The sequence below is a fragment of the Trichoderma ghanense genome (genome assembly GCF_004382785.1).
Source record: "Trichoderma ghanense strain CCMA-1212 chromosome Unknown scaffold_13, whole genome shotgun sequence".
NCBI lineage: Eukaryota > Fungi > Ascomycota > Sordariomycetes > Hypocreales > Hypocreaceae > Trichoderma > Trichoderma ghanense.
Window position 1 is genome coordinate 631,159 of NW_027395676.1, and position 19,791 is coordinate 650,949.

The 19,791-nt window shown below is 54.3% G+C and overlaps 5 protein-coding genes across 5 annotated transcripts; 2 read left to right on the plus strand and 3 right to left on the minus strand.

The window, feature by feature from the left end:
* Positions 1-57: 57 nt before the first annotated feature.
* Positions 58-3,882, plus strand: CCMA1212_008864 (ATP synthase subunit delta; the record flags this gene model as incomplete). Its single annotated transcript, XM_073705973.1, is given in 8 exon segments — positions 58-63; positions 98-142; positions 156-401; positions 472-501; positions 623-776; positions 851-1,033; positions 1,546-2,487; positions 2,540-3,882. 8 exon segments carry the CDS (start codon positions 58-60, stop codon positions 3,880-3,882), a joined length of 2,949 nt encoding a protein of 982 aa, XP_073555607.1.
* Positions 3,883-6,677: 2,795 nt separating this feature from the next.
* On the plus strand, positions 6,678-7,332 carry CCMA1212_008865 (uncharacterized protein; the record flags this gene model as incomplete). The annotated part of the gene is made up of 2 exons (XM_073705974.1): positions 6,678-7,074; positions 7,148-7,332. The coding sequence occupies 2 exons, from the start codon at positions 6,678-6,680 to the stop codon at positions 7,330-7,332; spliced, it is 582 nt and encodes a 193-aa protein (XP_073555608.1).
* CCMA1212_008866 (uncharacterized protein) lies at positions 6,828-7,732 on the minus strand (the record flags this gene model as incomplete). The annotated part of the gene is made up of 2 exons (XM_073705975.1): positions 6,828-7,232; positions 7,721-7,732. The coding sequence occupies 2 exons, from the start codon at positions 7,730-7,732 to the stop codon at positions 6,828-6,830; spliced, it is 417 nt and encodes a 138-aa protein (XP_073555605.1).
* Positions 7,733-9,800: 2,068 nt separating this feature from the next.
* CCMA1212_008867 (Cell growth-regulated gene 1 protein) lies at positions 9,801-10,884 on the minus strand (the record flags this gene model as incomplete). Its single annotated transcript, XM_073705976.1, has 2 exons — positions 9,801-10,288; positions 10,449-10,884. 2 exons carry the CDS (start codon positions 10,882-10,884, stop codon positions 9,801-9,803), a joined length of 924 nt encoding a protein of 307 aa, XP_073555606.1.
* An 8,197-nt stretch (positions 10,885-19,081) lies between these two features.
* CCMA1212_008869 (uncharacterized protein) lies at positions 19,082-19,684 on the minus strand (the record flags this gene model as incomplete). The annotated part of the gene is made up of 3 exons (XM_073705977.1): positions 19,082-19,211; positions 19,254-19,509; positions 19,600-19,684. The coding sequence occupies 3 exons, from the start codon at positions 19,682-19,684 to the stop codon at positions 19,082-19,084; spliced, it is 471 nt and encodes a 156-aa protein (XP_073555600.1).
* Between the last annotated feature and the right edge of the window lie 107 nt (positions 19,685-19,791).

A 19,791-nucleotide genomic window follows, 5' to 3' on the forward strand; every position in this document is an offset into this window, starting at 1 on the left:
TGGGGCGTAACTGTCCACAGCTATGGAGCCAAAGGCATCCGCGATTCAAACAGCAAGATGGCGGTGACGCCGATTTTGTTGGTCCTGCTGAGTCCAGCGAAAGGATCTTATTCACGAGTTCCATTTCATCGTCGTCTATGCGGTATGTTGATCAGGAGTCACGTGCTGGGTCACGAGATCTACGGCGGGCGGTTTTCCCGCTAGCCCGAATCAACGACTGCAAGTCCGGCAAAGATTCGTGCCAGCGACCTCAATTGAGCTCACCACAAGCAACGACGCAATCGTTCCTCACAGTCACCATGAACTCCCTCCGTGTTGCCCGTGCGGCTCTCCGAGCTCGCCCTACAGCCATGCGAGTCGCCATTCAGCGGAGAGGATACGCTGAGGCCGTCCCCGACAAGGTGAGGCTGCTCCGGATGCTGCAGTGTTGAAGCTCGAGGTTTATATGTCGCTGACTGAAATTTTCTATAGATCAAGCTGAGCTTGGCTCTGCCTCACCAGGTATGAATTTCTGCGCCCCGAGATACCGACCCGTACCGAATATGCGATCCGAATTGCGCCGGCGGAGGAAATGCGACGGTCGACGGACGTTCTCGGTGCTAATTGCCGCAATGCTTCGCAGTCCATCTACAAGTCCCAGGACGTCGTCCAGGTCAACATCCCCGCAGAGTCCGGCGAGATGGGTGTCCTCGCCAACCACGTCCCTTCGATTGAGCAGCTCAAGCCCGGCCTGGTCGAGGTCGTCGAGGAGAACGGCCCCGCCAAGCAGTTCTTCCGTACGTATTATAGCCCCTCCGAGTTGTGCGATTCTACATTGGACGACATGGCATGGACTGATGCGCCCGTACAGTGTCTGGTGGCTTTGCTACCGTTCAGCCCAACTCCGTCCTGAGCATCAACTCCCCCGAGGCCTACCCCCTGGAGGACTTCAGCGCCGATGCCATCCGCGCTGGTATTGCCGAGGCCCAGAAGGTTGCCAACGGCAGTGGAAGCGAGCAGGACATTGCCGAGGCCAAGATTGAGCTGGAGGTGCGTATAAGAGTGTGCCAAACTCGCGGACAAGCAAGCATTAACATTCTGCCCACAGGTTCTCGAGACCCTTGCCTCCCTTGTCAAATAAACGAATGTAGAAATATAAACCGCTGTACAACTTTTCTACTTGTCTTAGCGCAGAGCCGAAACAATTGACTACGCTGTCATGCTGTCATACGTCAGGAAGAACGAAAAGTAGACCTTTGCTGTATTCTGCAACCTCTGGGAGTGCGCCCTGTACCTACAAGAGTACCTACCTTGTATGTAGCTGCGGCTCAACCTACCCATATAATGAAATGAAGTCACGCTCCTCTCCGCCTTCTTCATCTGTAGGAAGACTCTTGCTTGATGACCGTGGTAACTCCCACGGTCTTGCCCTTTTAACAGTTGACTCTTTATATCTCCAGCTCTTGTATCCCCCGTCTCCCTTGTTTCTCCGTTTGTTTTCTTCTTCTTGTTTCACACTTCTTCAGAATACCAGATATCGCATTCTTCGGGCTCTTATTATTGCAGCTTATTCATTTAGTATCATGGATGATCCCGAGTTTAACGATGCCTCGACTCCCTTCATTGATGCCATGTTCCTGGATGGCCCTCCCGACGACATAGACCTCGTCCGCTCTGGCTACGTCGGGTCACGCATACGGGAGCTCAACATCAAGACGAGCAAAAACAACCTCAAGGCCCAGAGTTCGCCGTATGTTGCGGATACGCGTGAAGACGTAACCTTTTGCAGCCCAGCCTGCCAGCGCACCCGGCTCGAAGTGACTGCTTCGCCTCCGGTCGGACATTCATATCCAGGCTTGAGGGTCTACGACGATCATGACGGTGACAATGGAGTTGCCTGGGAGGTGGCGGCAACGAGTTCCCACAAGTTCAATGTGAAGCCGAGCCTGAGAGTCTCCAAATCGAGCAACTCTGTGGCCTTACATAGTCCAACTCGGGGCCAAGACAGGTTCAGAAACTCGCAAAAGTCCAACGAGTCTGTTGTCAACCGCGCTGACGATGCAAGATCGAATTTCAACTCTCCCATGCGTTCTCGAGCCAACCTCCGAGCATCGTTACCGCCTTTTCAGACGGTGCACGAGGTCCTCGACAGCTCCAAAAAGGAACAGCAAGACGCGTTGGACATGTTCGACATGTATGGAGTCTCACGGCCAGAAGGTTGGCTCCCAAGCGAAAGCGAGCGACAACATGCGGCAGGGATGAAGACCGTCCAAGTATGTCACTCCTGCGGAGGTTATCTACATACACGAGCCCGTTGTGCGAGGTGCGGGCATGAGTTTTGTGTCAAGTGCAGGACGGAGCTGGTGAGCGGCCTCTCTGCGAATGTTGAAGCTGGACGAGAGCGTGGAACGGACGAGAAGACATCGAGACAGGGGGGATGGCGCCGAGGGGTCACTCACAGCCGGAGTGCTGCCAATCTATCGGAGCCTGTGCTTGATAGAGCTAGGGGTAAGTGACCTGAAGCCACAGTTTACGCTGCAGATCTAATCTCTTTGTACAGCGATACATCGCCTCTCTCATTCAAAGAGCAGTGATGCTGTCTCGAATGATGTCAGGGGAAGCCAACTTAATCACGCTGAGGCGGAACGACGAGCACATCAACAACCTCGCCTTGAACGCCGGCAGCGTCTGGAGAAATCCCACAGCGAAATAGTCAACTCTGAGCAACAACACGGTTGCCCGATTTGCCATGTCAGTAATGATCGCCCAAGGCACAGTATCTGCTGCATTGCTCGACAGTCTCAGCCGGGCCGGCAGCTGGCTGGTCAGGATGATCCAGGCGATGATGCAACATACAAGAGCAGCTCGAAAGATTCTTTCAAATCTGCTCACAGGAGACTTGAGGAACAGGATACCTTTTGGATGAGTTCGGAAGGCCCTGTCACGTCTCAGCGGTACAATGTGCCTCAGTCAGCCGAAAGTGGCCACCAGAGCACCCCAAGGATCACCCTGGAGGGAAGAGAGCTTGAGAGTGAGGTGAGCAGATCATCGACATCAACACCAGGCAAGATTGTTTGGAAGACTCCAGCGACTTCACGCCATATATCGCCATCTGGGACTGACGACGCTATGCCACAGCCTCCCCGTGATTTCAAGTCTGATGAACAGACGAGGAACACTAGGGAACAGAAGCCACAGGTGCGACAGCCGAAGGAGGGCTCGCCTGTGAGAAGAGCAGACAATCCAACTCCGGAAACAGCGGAAAGGAGCGGAGGAAAGACCCTTGGATCCCGAGACTCGGTAAGGGCCACGAGCATAGGCAAAAACCCACAGCAAACGATCGAGTCATCTGATCCCTCAACATGGAGACAACAATTGAGGAAGCTCAACGACACGCCGGCATCGAGGGTTGGCTCCCCGAGAAAGGATTATACAGTATCATCTCCCGATTTCGAGAGGCGGTTGCGTCCGTCTCCAGCAGCAGCCATCAATGATGAATCCTTTTCCGGCTCACCTACCCGTCACAAGGTTGAGAGTGAGGAACAATTGGCCAATGAACAAGGACGGATGGAAACTACAGCACAATCATCAAAGAGATTTCAAACAGATGATGACACTGAAGAGCCAAAGTTGGCCTCGAATATCTCTGGTGGCAATTCTGAGTTGCCAATAAGCCATCACATCTGCGAGTGGCGTACCCGGTACTTGGGGCTCAGTTCTGCCTTTGACAAGCTGAAAATCGAACTGGACGAGGCGTTGGAACAGCAAGAAAGCCAGCGCATTACAGAAGAAGAATCACGGCGGCACGGGTACAACGATGATGGAATCGAGGGCTTGACCATAATCGTGCACAGAAGGTTCAGGGAGGATTTGGTTCTCAACACAGACTTGAGAGACGAGTAACCTACCGATGTAGAGGTAAGAACAACGAGCAGCTGGCGGGCGTACCATACTGGCCACTGAAATACACGTTATCAGTGGTGACTTGTGTGCCTGAGACGCATCATAACGGAGTATCTGTTAAGGGGATCAAGACGCAATAGGCGTTGTGAAAGTCGAGTATCTTGGTATGAGGCAGGGGCCGAGCAGGAGCTAGGTAGTAATTCACTTGAATCTTTATCAAACGAGTGCCATCAGCATGTCGGAATGTCTATCGTGAGTACTGAAGCAAGTCGAATCTTGCTGACGGAGTGCTATACATACAACAGCGAGAGTTTATCGTCGGTGACTACCATTTGCTCTGCACATTCACCAACCATTGTGACGCTAGAAACAACAATCTTCTGTCCTGGAGGCTGGTTTTCATAGAAGAGGCAGACAAAAGTGTCAGGACGAGCCTGGGACAGCAAGAGCTACATGAAGGATGCAGTAGAACGTCTGCGAGAGAGAGAAACAGAGTCCGAGTGTATGTTGAATATCGAAGATTGTTACAGACTCTTGGCTTGTTCACTTGGTTTTCCCCTTGGTCTTCCTTACTGTTTCTTCTTCTACCTGCCTACTTGACTTATACCCCCCTTACATACTGATTTCTCCTTTCTTACTCGTTTCTTCTTGAGACTGTTTGCCCACATCTTACTTGACCAGAACTATAAAAGCAAGGCTCGTCATTATTATTCTACATCATTCGCATGAGCAGGTGACAAGAAAAAAAAAACCAAATAGAGAATAAGAACAAGGGGAAAAAAAACAATATCAAGTGCCAATCGCATACACCTTTGCACTTTGATATGATTCATAACTCACTACTACCTCAGCAAGCCTCCAATTAGGGAGAAGCACGGAAACCGGAGCTTATCCCGTGGACAAGGACGAAAGAAGCCCTCCCACCCCCCCTTGTTTCCCACTCGCCTGTCAAAATCATGTCAAAAGACCCTCCCTTTCTGCTGTCAGGTCGGCCGCTCGGTAGGTCGAGCAAAGCCCGCAGGCAGGCCAGGCAGATGCGGCAAAGCAGGATGATCCTTCGCAAGGGAGCTACTACCGCTGTTGTGTGTTTACTGGGGGAGGGGAGGACGCACTAGCTCCCAAGGGCGACGGCGATCGCGACGCCCAATGAGTCCTGGGGGAGTCATGTCGAGACGGCATGATTTTGACAGAGTCCTACATCGACCGGCTAATCAGTAGTTACGCAAGAGCTATGTACAGTAACAGGACCTCGTAAGCGGCCTTGGGGACATCGCTAGTGCTGCTGGCCGTGGGCAAGAGAGCAAGAGATGAGTGAGGCAGATGCTATTCCGAGCGTGGCTTGCGTGTGCCAAGAGGAAGCGAGGAAGAACAGGCCATTGGTGCAACTTTGCAAATGTACGTATGGTTTGTTTTCTGCTTGCTGCTGCCTCGTTCGGTACTTAGGGGAGTCCACAGGCGCTCGCCAAAGGCCAAAGATTTTGCTAGCCAAAGACGGCAGACTATGGCATCATCATACATGTATCATCTGCCAGCTTTTGTGACGGGAGAGGGTTGGATCACACGTCGGGATACCCACAACGCATGTAATGTACCTTGTTCCAAAGGGGGGGGCCACCCATACGCTGGCAGGTAAGGAAAACAAAGAGTAACAGAGATCCAGAGAGAGAGAGAGAGAGAGAAGACTGACGACACGGTGCCGCCGCGTCCGCTGGCAATGCTACTCTAACCGTAGCGCACGTGGGAAACGACGGCAGAATGAGGCCATCTTGGGGCCTTCTCCTGCCGCTTGTGACGAGGACGGTTTAGGTTGTGCGTAGGCAGGGCCGTAGCTCGAACCCGGGGGAAACAGAAGATGGTGTGCCTCTTTGTGTGATTTGTTTGGTCTGTTTGGTGTAAGTCGGCACAGGCAACTCATGCATGAAGTCGGAAAAGCCTGTGCAAGTTAGCCAAATGCCCGTGTTATCACGTCGTACTTGGTAGCAGTTGTCCTTCTCTACTAGCATTACTCCGCGTCTTTTCTTCTTCGAAATGCCGTTTTGCAGCGATTAGAGCGTGACAACTTGCAAAAAGGGAAAAAAAAGAGCCCCCATCTGTGTGGACCGAAGTTAAGACCCCCAAAAAGGGGCGGTCTGCGAAGGAGGGACGTCGCCTTTTTTGGCGAGGGAAGTCATCCTCTTGCTCGCACAATCGCAGAGGAAGCAGAAAGCCGGCAAGTCGCAGGGGAAAAAAAAATCCAAACCGCAAACGCGACACTATTCTTGGAAGCCCACGCTCCTCATCTGCGACGGTTGCTAGGGGTTGAGTCAACGAAGCGGTGGGAGCTCGAGACGGGTCAGGGCTGTCAGTCGTAGTCCCATACATGTACTCGTACCAAGGCAGCAACCGGCACTGGGTAAGTACATAGGTATCCAGAAAACATCTCAATGAGGCCATCGTGAGAAACTTGAGGCTCTCCTCTCACAAAGCTCACCGACTTGGAGAGACGAGGGCGATGGCAGGTCGGTTAGGGGGCCTGGTCAGCTATGCCAACACACCCATGTCAGCCCAACAGCGGGACAGCCCTTTTCAGGTTGCCAGCACGCCGGGTCCATTCGTGTGCCTCGCAGGATCAGCAGGGTTCGGCTGTGTGGGGAGCTGATAGTGCTGCTGCTAGTAGCGAGTAGTCGAGGTGACAGCACACACATAGCAAGGCTTTCGACCACAGGTCTGAGGTGGCAGAGCTTGACAGGACGGAGCTGCCACCGACGATGTGGCCAAAACCCACTCAAGAGGGGGGGCAAGCGGCAGAGACGGGCATGCCGTTCATCAGCGTGGCATGGATGGATCCCAGTGTCGAGCATTCTGGGACCGTCCTTGGGGGGCAATTGGGTCGTTCTCTGTGCTCCTCTGGCCGCGGCCGGTTCGCTGAAGAGACGAGCGGAAGCCCGATGAGGAAGAACTGTCGATTATTCGTGCTTTCGTGCCTGTGGGGGTTTGTCAGGACGCCAGCCAGCTGTACGTCCAACTCGCTCAAGGCAGGCCGACAAGCAACGGCCGGGCTTCGCTCCTCGACCGACCACGACGGTGACGATGACGATGATGGGCGTGAGGGAAACGCACGCCAAGAGGGTCTCGGTAGCAACAGCAGCCAGGTCCTTTCCAATGCTGCTTGCCGGTGGATCTCGACGCAGGCGGCCGTAGGTATCTGTACCTGTACATGGCCAACTCGAGGGCTTCACGGCCTTGTCTTGCCCGGTACAAGATGAAGGTACAGTTGCACTCGAAGGCATCGTAGCATTCTCATATGCTCGCCCAGCCGCATCCGGAACGGGGTTTGCTGCGCGACAAAGTTCGTACAGGACGCCTTGCGTCTGCCTCGGGTCAGCATCTCGTCGCCTCAGTTCAATCGCTCCTGTTCCTCTCTCTCTCTCTCTCTCTCTCTCTCTTGGGGGACCTCCATCATCGCTCTGAGGTGGCCCGTAAACGCAACCCGGGAGGCATCAGACAGACAAGAGTTGCAGGCAGCCAGACAACGGCCACTGCTCTGAGATCCGTACCGAGTACGAAGGGGGTTTGGCTTGGAGAGGCTGGGGTCTCCTCTACCCTGGTTCTGCTGCATCGTTTCCGTTCGTTCTTGGTGGACAGGGATCTTGTGTGGATATCGGAGAAAAAAAAAGACATGGAGTCTGGGAGAAGGCGGTGAAGGAGGCGGCAAAAACCCATCTCCATTTGTCAATGGGTGCATGTCTCCTACGAGCAAAGAGGAAAGAGAGGACGATAGCAAGCAAAGAGAATGAGGGAGCAGGAGGGGAGAGAGCGCCAATAACTGAGCCGTGAGGATGAGAAAGTGCGGGCATACAATGTCGTCCATGATGAGGTATGCAGTGAAAGCACATGCCCGTTTCTGAGGGACAGCTTGACTTACACAAACGCCAGACGAGGCTGTGGCCATCTTCTCGCCCCCTTGTCTTCCCTCTCTTCTCCAGACACTTCGCAGACACCGAACGAAGGCATGCATGAGCCAGTTGTCGTTCAGACACCTACGAGATACTACTGTACAATCACCACCACTCTTGACCGCATCAATGCTAGCCGAGCTTTGTTGTCTCCCTCCCCCCTGGTCCATGTCTCTCTCTCTCTCTCTCTCTCTCTCTCTCTCTCTGTGTGTGTGCTCCCCCCCTTGCACCAACGCCCGCCGTTCAGTCATCCCCGATAACCAGATCGAGATGCCTGCAGCACGCACTTGCTTTAGTCCCTGTATCGTATGCATAACGATAGCGCGCACGTTTTTCCCTTTGCGCCCCCTGTCCTTTTGCCCGGGAACCATTGCTACTGTACGTGAAAGGGAGTACCTTGGTCGTCCTAGCAGATCCTGCGCCTGGGGAGAAGACTTGACAGCCCGCAGGTTCGATTGGAAGGGTGACAATTCTCGCTTCTTGTTCCTCCTTTCGTTCCTTTTTTTCTTCTTTCTCATTGGGGGCCGTGTTGTCGGCTTGGTAGGTAAGACGTTTCCTTTCTTTTTCCTCTCTTCTCGTTTCTTGTTCTTTTGTTCCCCCCCAATACCCCTGTCGTGGAGACCTGTACGCTTGTTCCCACATTGTTCCATTGTTCTTCTTTCCATGCCCTGCCTGACTCGACAACTCTGTTCCATCCCACTGCTTCTCCGAGAGCACCTCATTCTCTCAAATACACCGTTGTCCCAGTACCAACTCCCGTACAGCTAATACTCACTTGCCTTGCCTTGCCTTACAACCACAACCCCAGGCAAAAGGGAAAAAAAACGTGACCGCAACCGTCGCCACCCCGAGCATGCGGGGCCGGGAATCCGGAGACCGGGGCCGTGGTCGCAACCACCCAGGCGGTGAGACGGAACCAGGGTTCACGTTCCATGTTTCTTCTCTCTCTATCGCACACACAATCTCTAAAGGCGCCGCGGGCTGGAGGTACGAGTGCATTGAGCCAGGCAGTGCGTAGCGGCGGTGAGCAGAAGAGCCGTCAACTGCTTTATTGGTGCGGACGAACTGTCTGTGTGTCCTCCGAGTGCGGGTACGTGTAGTAGATCCCTCGTATGACAGCTTGATTTCATAAATCCAGAAGAGAGTAGGTCGATTCAGGTGAGCAGAAGCCACGAGATCGATCCGCGTGAATGGAACGTGATCTGTTAGACTTGACCTGTCATTACGACAGCGCGGAGAAAAAGTACAGCGTCGTCAAAACCGAGGGCTGTTGCATTCCACTGCATCCCATCTGCCGTAGAGCGAGATCAAGACTGTAGACTCGCAACGGTCACTGCAAAGCAACTGAAGTCGGTCATTACAAGAGTTTTCAAAATCCTCCAACTTAGGGATTACTACCGTTCACCAGATAGGTCTCGTGCCCTCTATCCCTGAAAGAACTGCAAAGCAATTCTACAAACTACCCTGAGCACCTCGGTAGCCTTCCAAACACTCCAGGTCCAGTCCATCTAGCTCCCTTCGTATGCCTGCAATACAAAGTTCCATATCAACGTCCTCTGCAGCAACGGCCTACCTAAACAACTGCATACTTGGCGTACAGTAGGGTGCGACTTGCACACATCATCTAGCTTACCTACCTTACTCCATGCATTACCCTTCTTCCTTGTTCTCTCGCCTTTCACGTCCCCTGCCCATCAGGCATGTTGCCCAACCCTCCCTTACTTACATGTGAAAGAGGCAGGATCAGGCACTTCTGGCGCGAGGAAGGACCGTTTATAGTCTGATTTTGGCTAAGAACCCATCGTGTTTCGGTTACCTTGAAGGCTCTTGTTCAGCCAAGAGTTTCAATCTAGGGATTTTCAACTGATAGCAGCTTCTCAGTGCCAGAAATTGTCTAGATAGAAAATCATTCGTTCCATCTTCCCTCTCCAACATGTTCAACAATGCCATCTCGCTCTTCAGGCGCCGCAATCACCATCAAATTCACAGCTTAAACTTGAACAACTCCAACCCCGTAGTCCCCACATCGACTCTGAACAGATCCCCCCCAAACCGCCTGCTCGTCTCGTCCGCATCCGCATCCTCGTCCGACGCTGACGTGATGACCAGCTCCGTACCCACAAACTGCACACAGGTGATGTTCCTCGTCGGCAGCGCGATCCTCCCGATAACCCTGCCCCGGGGGTCGATCTTGAGCACCGCTCCCTCCCCGTACACGGCGTGCCACACGTTGCCCTCCACGTCGACGCGGAACCCGTCGGGCTCGCCCGGCCCGTCGTGGCGATACCACAGCCGCTGGTTGCTTACGGCCCCCGTCTCGGGCGCGTAGTCAAAGGCGAACACCTCGCGCGTCTGGGAGTGCGTAAAGTACATGGTCCTGCTGTCCGGTGACCAGCCGATGCCATTGGGGATGACCAGGTCCTTCAGGACCTCCTCTTTGGACTTGGACGAATCAAAGCGCGCAAGGAAGCCTACATCCGCGCAGAGGAGAGAAGCCGTCAGCGTCAGCGTGGGAAAAGGGGAAGGGGGGGGCGTGAGCCAAATACTCTGGGGAAGAAGTCCTTCGGGGGCGAAAAGGAACATCAAGGGTAAACAAAGCAGCCATCGTCATGACTTCATACAAGGACATACCTTCAGGTTGAAGTCCTCCCTGCCCAAAATCCGTCATGGTTCCCAGCCAGAACTTGCCATGGGGATCTGCCGCCCCGTCGTTGGAGCGTATACGCTCATTGTGTTCTGGTGTGTTGAACGGGGCCAGCATCTCATAAGTTCCCTTCTGGCGGTCCAATACCGCAAGGCCGTGCTTGACACCGATCAGGATGCGCTCCTGGGGGTCCACTCCCTCGATGTCGGCCGTGACGGTTGGGCAGACGTCGAGCTGGATCGTCTCCAGGGAGGAGGCGTCTCCGCTGTCGTTCAGAGACACGGTGAGAATCTGCTTCTTCTTGATATCGACCAAACGCAGCGTGTTGGTATCCTTCTCATAGAATGGTCCCTCGCCGAGTGCGCACTTCAGCTCAAGCCAAGGCTTGTCCACCTTCCACTCCTGAAAGCCGTCGACTGCCATTGTCATTGTTCAATGAAGTGTGCCACGCCTCCGGAAGATCTGGATATTACTCTGTAGCTGGACGACGTTCTGAGAATATGTATCCTGGGTGAATTTGATTCTGACAAAATCACCTTCTATGAAGCAAGGTAGCCTTATATCAAGAGCCCCAGCCCAGCGATCACGGAGTTTCTCTGGAGGATCAATGGCGGGGTAGGAGATAATGTGGGGGTTCGACGGGTTATTACCCGGAAGTCTGGGTTGATGATACCGGGAGCCATGAAGCCGTCAAGTTACCCGGGATTGGTACGACGAGAATGGTATTTTGCCGGCTGCGTGCATGTGTCAGCTCAAGTAGAAGCTGTTTCTCTCCTTTGTGCGACTGATATATCTATCTCTTCCATGTCTTGATGTGCCTGAGTCTGGGTTGTCTGAAATTTGTTTGATCGCTGTACGAATATTGGTCCGTCCCCCCCTTTTCAGGTAAGTTGCCAAAGCCCGCAAGCCACTTACATGCAACAGCCGTCGATGATCCACCACCCTCCACACCTACACAGGCAATGTGTAGAGTGCTTTTGCTTCAAATGACTAGCAAACCTCCCATCGTTCGCAACAGAAACCCCCCCCCCCATATATCCAAGACTGCAGCTCATCCGAAGCATACGAGTCCAAGCATGCACCAGCCAACATAGAAAACGGGCAGATTCAGCTCCCAAGCCGCGCACACGCGAGCCACCCAATGCCTGCCAGGAGCCTGCCTCCATTGTGTGACCAGATGTTTCATGCAGCGCAGGACTCATTGCAGCTCCGTTGCCTGCGCAGGATTTGTTGGACAGCGACGAATCACATCGAACGTCTTCGGGTCGCTGTCAAGGTCGCATTTCACGTGGTTCACACAGATGCGGGTAATACTCCTAAGCGCCGGCTGTCTTCGAATCGCATCGTGTTGGATCACAATGGCATTGTGATTCGCTTGTCAGCGCTGGACACAATTCTTCATTCCGCCACCACTGGAAGAGATTGAGAGGCTGTAGTACTTCGTAGCACAAACAAAACAATTGTCGTACTTGGGAAGCAGCCTCATTCTTCGGAACCAGCCTGCCACCATCTCCCCCTTTTGGCGGCAACAGCGCCCATGTCCCGCCCCCATGAAGTTGTCTCCCGGGTACATCACAGCCATTGTGGCCCAGGAGGATGAATGACGCCCCCTTGCATGAATGCATCATCACCTCTAACTCAGCGGGTTCAGCGCATTCGATTCAGCTCCACCCCCACTTGGAATTCGGGCATCAACCCATCAACCCTCAGTCCTCTACCTAGTGCGCGCTGTTGGCAGCAGAGCGAGGCGGGCGTCGCGAGAACCAACCGCTAGGCAATTGCCACGTTGAATGGCTAGGAGCTGGCAGGCGCACGCAGCAGGGCTTCTTTGCGGGGCCGAGATGCATGGAGTACACATGGCCAGGGCTGCTAACTCATAGTAGCATCCTATAGTTGTAGTGATGGTGATGTGTTTGGTTTTGTAAAAAGGAGCAGGAGTAGAAGCAGTAACAAGGAGTGGTTGGTGATGGTAGCATCACTCACCCACCCACTCCCCTTCTCCCTCTGGCACATGGCTGAAGCAGCTTCCTGGTGTCAATCTCAGCCGACCAACCACTCGCTCGGCGTAGGGAACCTGTGACTCGCCTTGGACGCTCCAATGCATGCTTCGTTGCATGACACCGTCAAGGTAGCGGGCAATGCCAGCACCAGCACCAGCACCAGGGACAGGGCAAGGCCGGGCAAGGCGAGACAGGGCAAGGCAAGGTGAGTCTTCCCATCACCCCTGCGCTTCGTCGGCCGATGGCATCGGACAACCAGCCGGTGTACAGTACAGAACCTATGCACCTCGCTGACAACCCTTCCAACAAATCGCCATGGAAAACAAACTGGGTGATAGGCCCACCATGGAACGCTGCATGAACCCGGTAGGCGGATGGAGTCAGTAGGTACAAGTCAGAGTCCACGGTCGTTTGCAGGGTCCGGCCGTCGAGCTTGTTAGTCTGAATGCAAATGCATGCCATAGATACATGCGGTACGGAGAAGTTGTCGCGTCATCCTGGCCCCCCTGTTCTAGCCCGGCTCCATCATCTCCCATCTGATGTGCCCACTCGCGCGTCTGCAAAGTCCAGAGTACTGCTCCTCACTCGGTAGCATGCCGAACATCGTCTGTATCCTATACCCGTCTTGCTCGCCGGTCGGTAGTACAATGCTCCGTGAGTTGAGCATGGGTCGACAAAGATCTTTCCTCGTCTCACAAGCTCGAACTCAAGTGCAAGCGGCAGCGGCGCGGGCTGGTAATCTCTCAGCCCCAACTAGGCGCAAAAAGCAGCCCGCAGAATAGCGCATCCGCAATGGAAAAAGAAAGGAAACGAGCTAGAAGAAAAAGGAAAAAAAGCAAGTCCAGAGCCAGCGAAGAGGGCCTCACTGACGATGCCAGCTTGTACATGGACTCGATGAGCCAGCCAGCTGGCCAGCCACCACCCTCCCGCAACAGAGCTCCCACATCGCCAGCGCATCAGCGCAGAGCCCACGAGGTCTCGGCCGTGGTTGAGAAAAGCAGTCGAGCGTCTACAGCGTAGAGAGCTAGGGACGGCCCGAGGCAAAAGTCTCTTTCTCTCGCCTCTTGTCTAGCAGCTGGGCGGGCGTCGGGCGACTCGACCTTAGGCCGGGTGGTCCAGGTTGTTATCCATGTGGACACCAATATAAAGAGAAGACGAGGCAAGCCGCATTTGCACTGCATTGCTTGGTCCCGGCTACATACCCACGACGAACCGGCCAGACGCGTGCGCTTGATCTCGACATATCTCACATCTCACACATACGCCGTGCGCTATGAAGATCTGCTAGCCCGACCACAAGCAGGCGTCTGTGCAGCCGAGCTGGGATGCAGACGGTCCGTGGTGGCGCGTTTGATTGCCCACGGCTGGGCACATCCGTTACGAAGCGTTCCCTGAGGCCTCATTTGCCCTGTAAGCGGAGTGTAGCTTGGGAATGGGCTGAGGTGCTTCTTGTTCTTCTTCTCGTTCTGAAACACAATGCGTAATTATCACCTCGTCCATGCTCGTGCAATCCTTGGTATAGCTGTTCTTTGTACCTGTACTTGCAGTACGAGGTAGTACTGGGACATGAGATTATCGTGTTGGGTCGCCATGGCAAGCTCGGACGATGAATGCCCAACCCCTACACAAGGAGCCCAGAACTGAGCCACTGATGATGGTGGCGGGTGATGATGCAAGCCATCGGTTCATGCTGGTCCAGCAAGGTACAAGTCCTTTCGCAGTCCTTCTTCCCCAGGTGGTACCAGTAGCACTGTGATCCAAGCTCCGCTATCCTGGCCGTCCTCATTTCTTGTCTCATTTCGTTCGAAATTGACAAGGCAGATTACTCCAGCTAGTGCCGTGGAAGCAGTACCTCGCTGTGCCACTATCTCAGGTGCATACGCTGGTATCTCCCACGGCATCGTAGCACTCGTCTCAGCACGAAAATCCATGATAGCACATGACTGCTTCAGAGCTGCAAGTGCAAGCTAGCAGTGCGCTGCCAAGGGTTTCATCACAGCCAAGGCCGCTTCGATGAGACATCGAGTGGCATCTGCCTGGCACTTGCAGGTAGTACTTCGTGGTCATCTCGATGAAAGCAAGATTACCAGATGAATCCCGGAGTGATGAAGACTCGACCCTCCTAGGCGCCAGCAATCTGTTGCCGTCCAAGGGTCACTTTGCTCACGCCAGGCCCATAAACCATGTTGGTGGATGGAGAGCGGCTTCTTGTGATGCAACAACATGATAAGCTCTCGGCTTCAGTCGTACTTGTAACGTACATTGGTCCTTCGGCTTCGATCGATAGATGTGGTGGGTCTGTGTATGAGTTGTTCGCCGACGATGCTTCGTTGACTCGGATGCACGGGCAGCCACAGCGTAATACTCAAATCTCCAGTCGTCGAGAGGAGATGGGACGGGCACAAGCTGAGAAATGCAGCTATCCCTCAAAGCGTCCAGATGCATCCTGCCCCCGGAAGTTTTCTCCAACAATGACGCCCCCAAAGCCGGCGAGGAGCACATTAGATAATCTCATCCCGCTGCAAATACCACGGAACCGGGTCAGTTTCTGTCGAGTGCCACCACATGTGTCTAAGTGGCATGTATGTACGTATCCTGCGTGAACGAGGGAAGGCCGCATAACAGGCCTTGGGGGAGAACATGTCTCGGCAACCAGGTTTGGAATTTGAGCCCTGCTTTGGAGCCCCCGCGTCGCGGCCATAGCAGGGCCCGGGAGTCAGGGACGGGTGTGGAAACTAGTTGAGGTCGTGCATGCGTGATATGTGCATGGGCACTGCTAGCCGCCCTGGGCTTCGTGGCAGAGCCAATGATAATGTGTGGAAGCACCCGCAGAGACGGGAAGTGTCCCTACCATTGGGCACGATGCGGTCCAGTGATCCATCCTAGCGCAATCTGCGGCCAACGCATACACACATATCGCTTGGGAGTAATACGAAGTAGTACCTCAGACACACCTCATGACGGTCCAAGGAGAGCGACCCTAGGGTACAGTGGCGTGTTGGCCTATTGATATGAGATCAGTGAGAGCATGAGGCGCCTATTTGCAGTCAAAGATGCCGTGGCTAGACCCTTTGCTGGTGTGGCAGATGATGCTTAGATATCTATGCATCAGATCGAAGAGGTCTCAGCGTATGGAGAAGACGCTTGACACAGGCAAGCTACTGAGCGAGCCTCGATACTCCGTACTTGGAGACAAGTAGTCTATGTATTGCACGTAGTACTTGCTTGTTCCAAGTAGGTATGCAAGCATGCTGCATGACCCAGGAAGTTAGGGCCACCCATAGCCATGCAACAGGACAAGAATCGTTCAACCGCGTGAAGATGAACAATCTGCAAAGAGCGGCGGCGGTCTGTGACGCATCTCCGACGAGGAAAAGGGAGCCCATCACCGCTTGCCGCATCGACGACCGGAAACGTTGGAGAGAGTGACTGCCCTTTTGTCGAGGCAGGGGTCTCCCAACCCTGTACGGCGTTCCATTGACAAGTACTGAGGCGCTCAGTATTGGGTACTTGTATAGGGTCTGCTTGGACCATCAAAGCATACTTACAAGAAACCGTATCACGTACTTAGGTACGAAGTACCCGTGGCTCTGGTCCAGCAAATAGGTGTACGCGGAGTACTGGACAAGATGGGAGAGGGGAATGACAGACTCAGGCTTCATGACAAGTCGGATTTTCGTGTGAGCGCCAATTGGCAAGCCGGCATGGCACAGAGCATGCCTGGCATCCGGGCGGGGCGGTCTGGTCTGTGCAGGTGAGATCATCCCATCGAATCGTAGAAGCTTTATTGCCGATAAACCTGGTGGTTGGGGTGGTTGGTCCGCTGCCGACCACTACGTTAGCTGATGAGCCCTTGAGGTGAAGTGCAAAGGCCCTGATGGGCAGACCGGTGTGCGAAGTCGGTGCTAGTACTAGGCAAATCCTTCGATGCCCGGCCAGGGGTTCGACTGGGCTCCAAAGCCATGTTCCAGGTCAGCCTCCGCCGACATGATGGAGAGACATGCGCCGACCAGCGCATGAGATAAAGGGAGCGGAGCGGCCACCATCTGGACTGTCTCTTTCTGACTGGCTCCATCGAGCGAGATGCGCCGGTTAAGCTGCCTGCGACGTGGCCAATGCAAGACGAGATGGAAACGGAAGGCCTTGGAGCACCTGCTTCTTCCCCCATCTGGGTCTGCGTGACAACACAAAGTCGTGTTGTCATGAGGCACAGACCACGGGAAATGCAAAGATTCACAGCTAGAGCCTGCTAATAAAATAGGTAGGGTACCGGAGCCATACACCGTAAGTTGAGCGGAGAGCCAGGTACGTTGACACGTCGATAACACCACCTTGGTTAAACGCAACCCCCAGCTACCCCATAGGGTTCCTGGTACGAAGTTGCAGGTATACTCCTACCAGTCCTGGCATTGTATTGAAGCAAGCAGGCTCATGTACAAGTACTCGCATTCCGTGCATGTCGATAGGTGGTGGTCGTCGTGGCTGCAGTTCCATGGTTTTCTGCACGAAGCAAATACAGCCTGTCAGGTCGCATTCTCTCTGGTCGAACAAAGCTTGTTCGAAATGGTAGATGTAAGGTAGGTGGCGGAACTCGCCAAGTTTGGTCTGGCTACCCTTTCGAGGGCACCACCAAGGCGCCTGGTAAGCTTGTCCAGAAAATGTGTACCTAGTAAAACCAAGGCAACATACCAAACCGTCATTGCAGCTATAGCAACAGAAGCATCCAACCAGTACGAAGTACATACAACGTGCCTATCGCAATCCGGAGGTGGTGGTGTGTTGCACTCCGTGCCTGGTTCGCATAGAAATTAATCTCCAGAGGAACAAGGACCACGTGCTTGGACTCTCCAGCTTCATCCCCTTTGCATCGTTTCTGCCCCCAAATTATGTCTCCATGAGGCTACCGGCATCTGGGGACCCAGGAACCCTCCCCGGACTGGCCTAGGCGCCGCAGTCGCCGGATGGCCGAAGAGGATTGGACTGCGGGAACAGCCACACGGCGTCCAACCCAAGGGAGCGGAATAGAAGCAAGACATACACCAAGCCATGTGGGCGAGGCTCCGTATCAGCGGTGATACTGACCGTGGTTAGTCGTGAAAAGGACCAACATTAACCGAGTCAGGTCGGATCTGTGGTTTTCGTCGAGGTGAATCAAGCACCATTGGCGGCTGTCGTGTGTACTGGGCACCGGTATGTCCATATTCAGCCGTCTGTTGCGTGTCAACGGGCCGACCTACCGCAACCTTCAGGTTGGGCAGCAAGAGCCTTGGTATCCCATTGTGTGGTACGCCAAGGTGCGAAGCACGGCAGCTTGACGCACGAGAAGTCGGGATGTAAGCACACAGATTAACCTTTTGATGGCTGCCCTGGAAGCAAGTTTTCATCGAATGAAGGCTGTCAACCCTACGGGTACAGAGTACCTCGTACGTGGTTCTTGCTCAAGGGTCAAGGGTGCAAAGCATGGCGCACTCAACAGTACTTGGCAGTAGCCTTCGACTTCTGCCGAATCACCATGCTTGCTCTCTTCCTCTAACGCAGTCATGACAGCATCCCCAGCCGTTTGTCCTCTCGTTTCTGTTCGGCAGCTAAGGGGGGATCGCCGCAAGAACCTCCCAGGACGGACAGGTGAACAGTTGAAAGCAGTTAGGTTGATGTCTGGGGATTTGCTGTGACTGTACGAGTATTGTATGACAAGTGGGAGCCATGAGCTGATATGCCTCAAAGCAATGCAGGCATGGGTGCAGCGTTGCTTGGAACTGCTGGTGACAGTCCTGGGAATCACCTAAAATTCAAATAGAATGTATGTATCTCTATGTTGAGCGGCTGAAGGCTTTGTAGATCAGTGCTTTGAATTGAGATTCCAGTCCGGTGATGCGGATAATCGTCGAAGAAAGCCTAGGTACTGTAGGTAGCGTAGCTTCTGATGCCTCAAGGTTGTTTCCTCTTTCTGGCTCCGGTGTGCCCCCATTTCACTTCTTTGGAGCATGGACAGCGTTGACTGTATATGCCAGGGATCTGTCACCCGTGTTGCCGTGAACAGCTCGTACAAACATGCTCCTGGTCAAAGATGGATATGTCCGTGCGTGTGCTCTCGTACAAGATGTGTCCCCGGACCTTGTCGACAGTAGTACGACCGCTGTCCGAGTAAAGCATAAAGGCAGGACTTCTCCGTGCCGGTGGTACACTTGTACTCGTATGTACAGGTCTTAGACAGGCAAGGCTTTGACGAGGGAGGGAGGCCTTGGGATCAGTCGGAATTGCTAACAGGAGCACCCCTGGCGAATCTTTCTTTCCGAGCATGTGGACAATTTGGGCTCCATCATTGAGTGCCCTTTCAAGGTAGACAGCGATCCACTCGGGCATCCACAATCCCTCGATGGCCATGATATGTGCAGTACTAGTCCTGGCCTGTAGTCTTGCATGCGACGCCGTGCCGTGCTAGCTCGCGTTGTGTCTGCAAGACTTGTTTGGCGACCGCTCAATTGGAACCTCGTTGCCGCTCAAGCTAGCGCGGCCGATGCGACTTGTTGCATGTATGGTCGACGTGTCGGTGGGCTGTGGTCCTGAGTACCCGTAGTATCCGCATACTATCTGCGCACCGCCTGTTTCTAGACGGGGCCTCAGGCCCGGGTAGGCTGAGATTCGACGGCCAGAGCAGCGAAGCGGCGGGCGACTTGTCGCAGAGCAGCTGGCTGGGCCGACCTTGTGATGAATGCTGTGTGGCGTTTGCCGGAACCAATGGCTTGGGAGCTGCATATGTATGAACATTGTACGGAGTGGCAGCCGGCTTACTTAATAGCCGTTGAAGACTTGACCTTGGAGCCCCCGATTCGTCTTGGAAGGATCTGTCTGCCTTGAACGAACTGGCCCGTCGAAGACCCAGCCGCTGGACACCAGTGCATGCCCTCTTCCATGTCCGAAGGGCTACCGGTTCTCCCCTCTATGGCCAGCAAGCCAGCCCGCCAGCCAGCCCGCTGGTGCTGACCGCCCTTCGCAGCATCGTGAGATGGCAAGCCGCCACCAAGGTCCATCCCTAACCGGGCAAGGTCTGCGCCAAAGCAGCAGTGCTAATCTGGCCCGGTTGGCGTTGCCTGGTCGCCGCGTCGGCTCGATTCCGCCAGAGACCAGGCACCCGTACAAGTCTGCTCTGGGTGTAGGCTCCAGATGCAGGCAGGCCACTTGGCAGCCCCTTGTTCCTTGTCTGCTAACGTGGAAAACGTCATGTGGCAGCGCGTCATAGCCCCCGGAGACGCGCTTAGGAGCTGACCGTCATCGTTTCTTCTGCCGGTTCGGAAATCCAGTCCCCAGGCCGATCCAGAGGGTGTCCAGC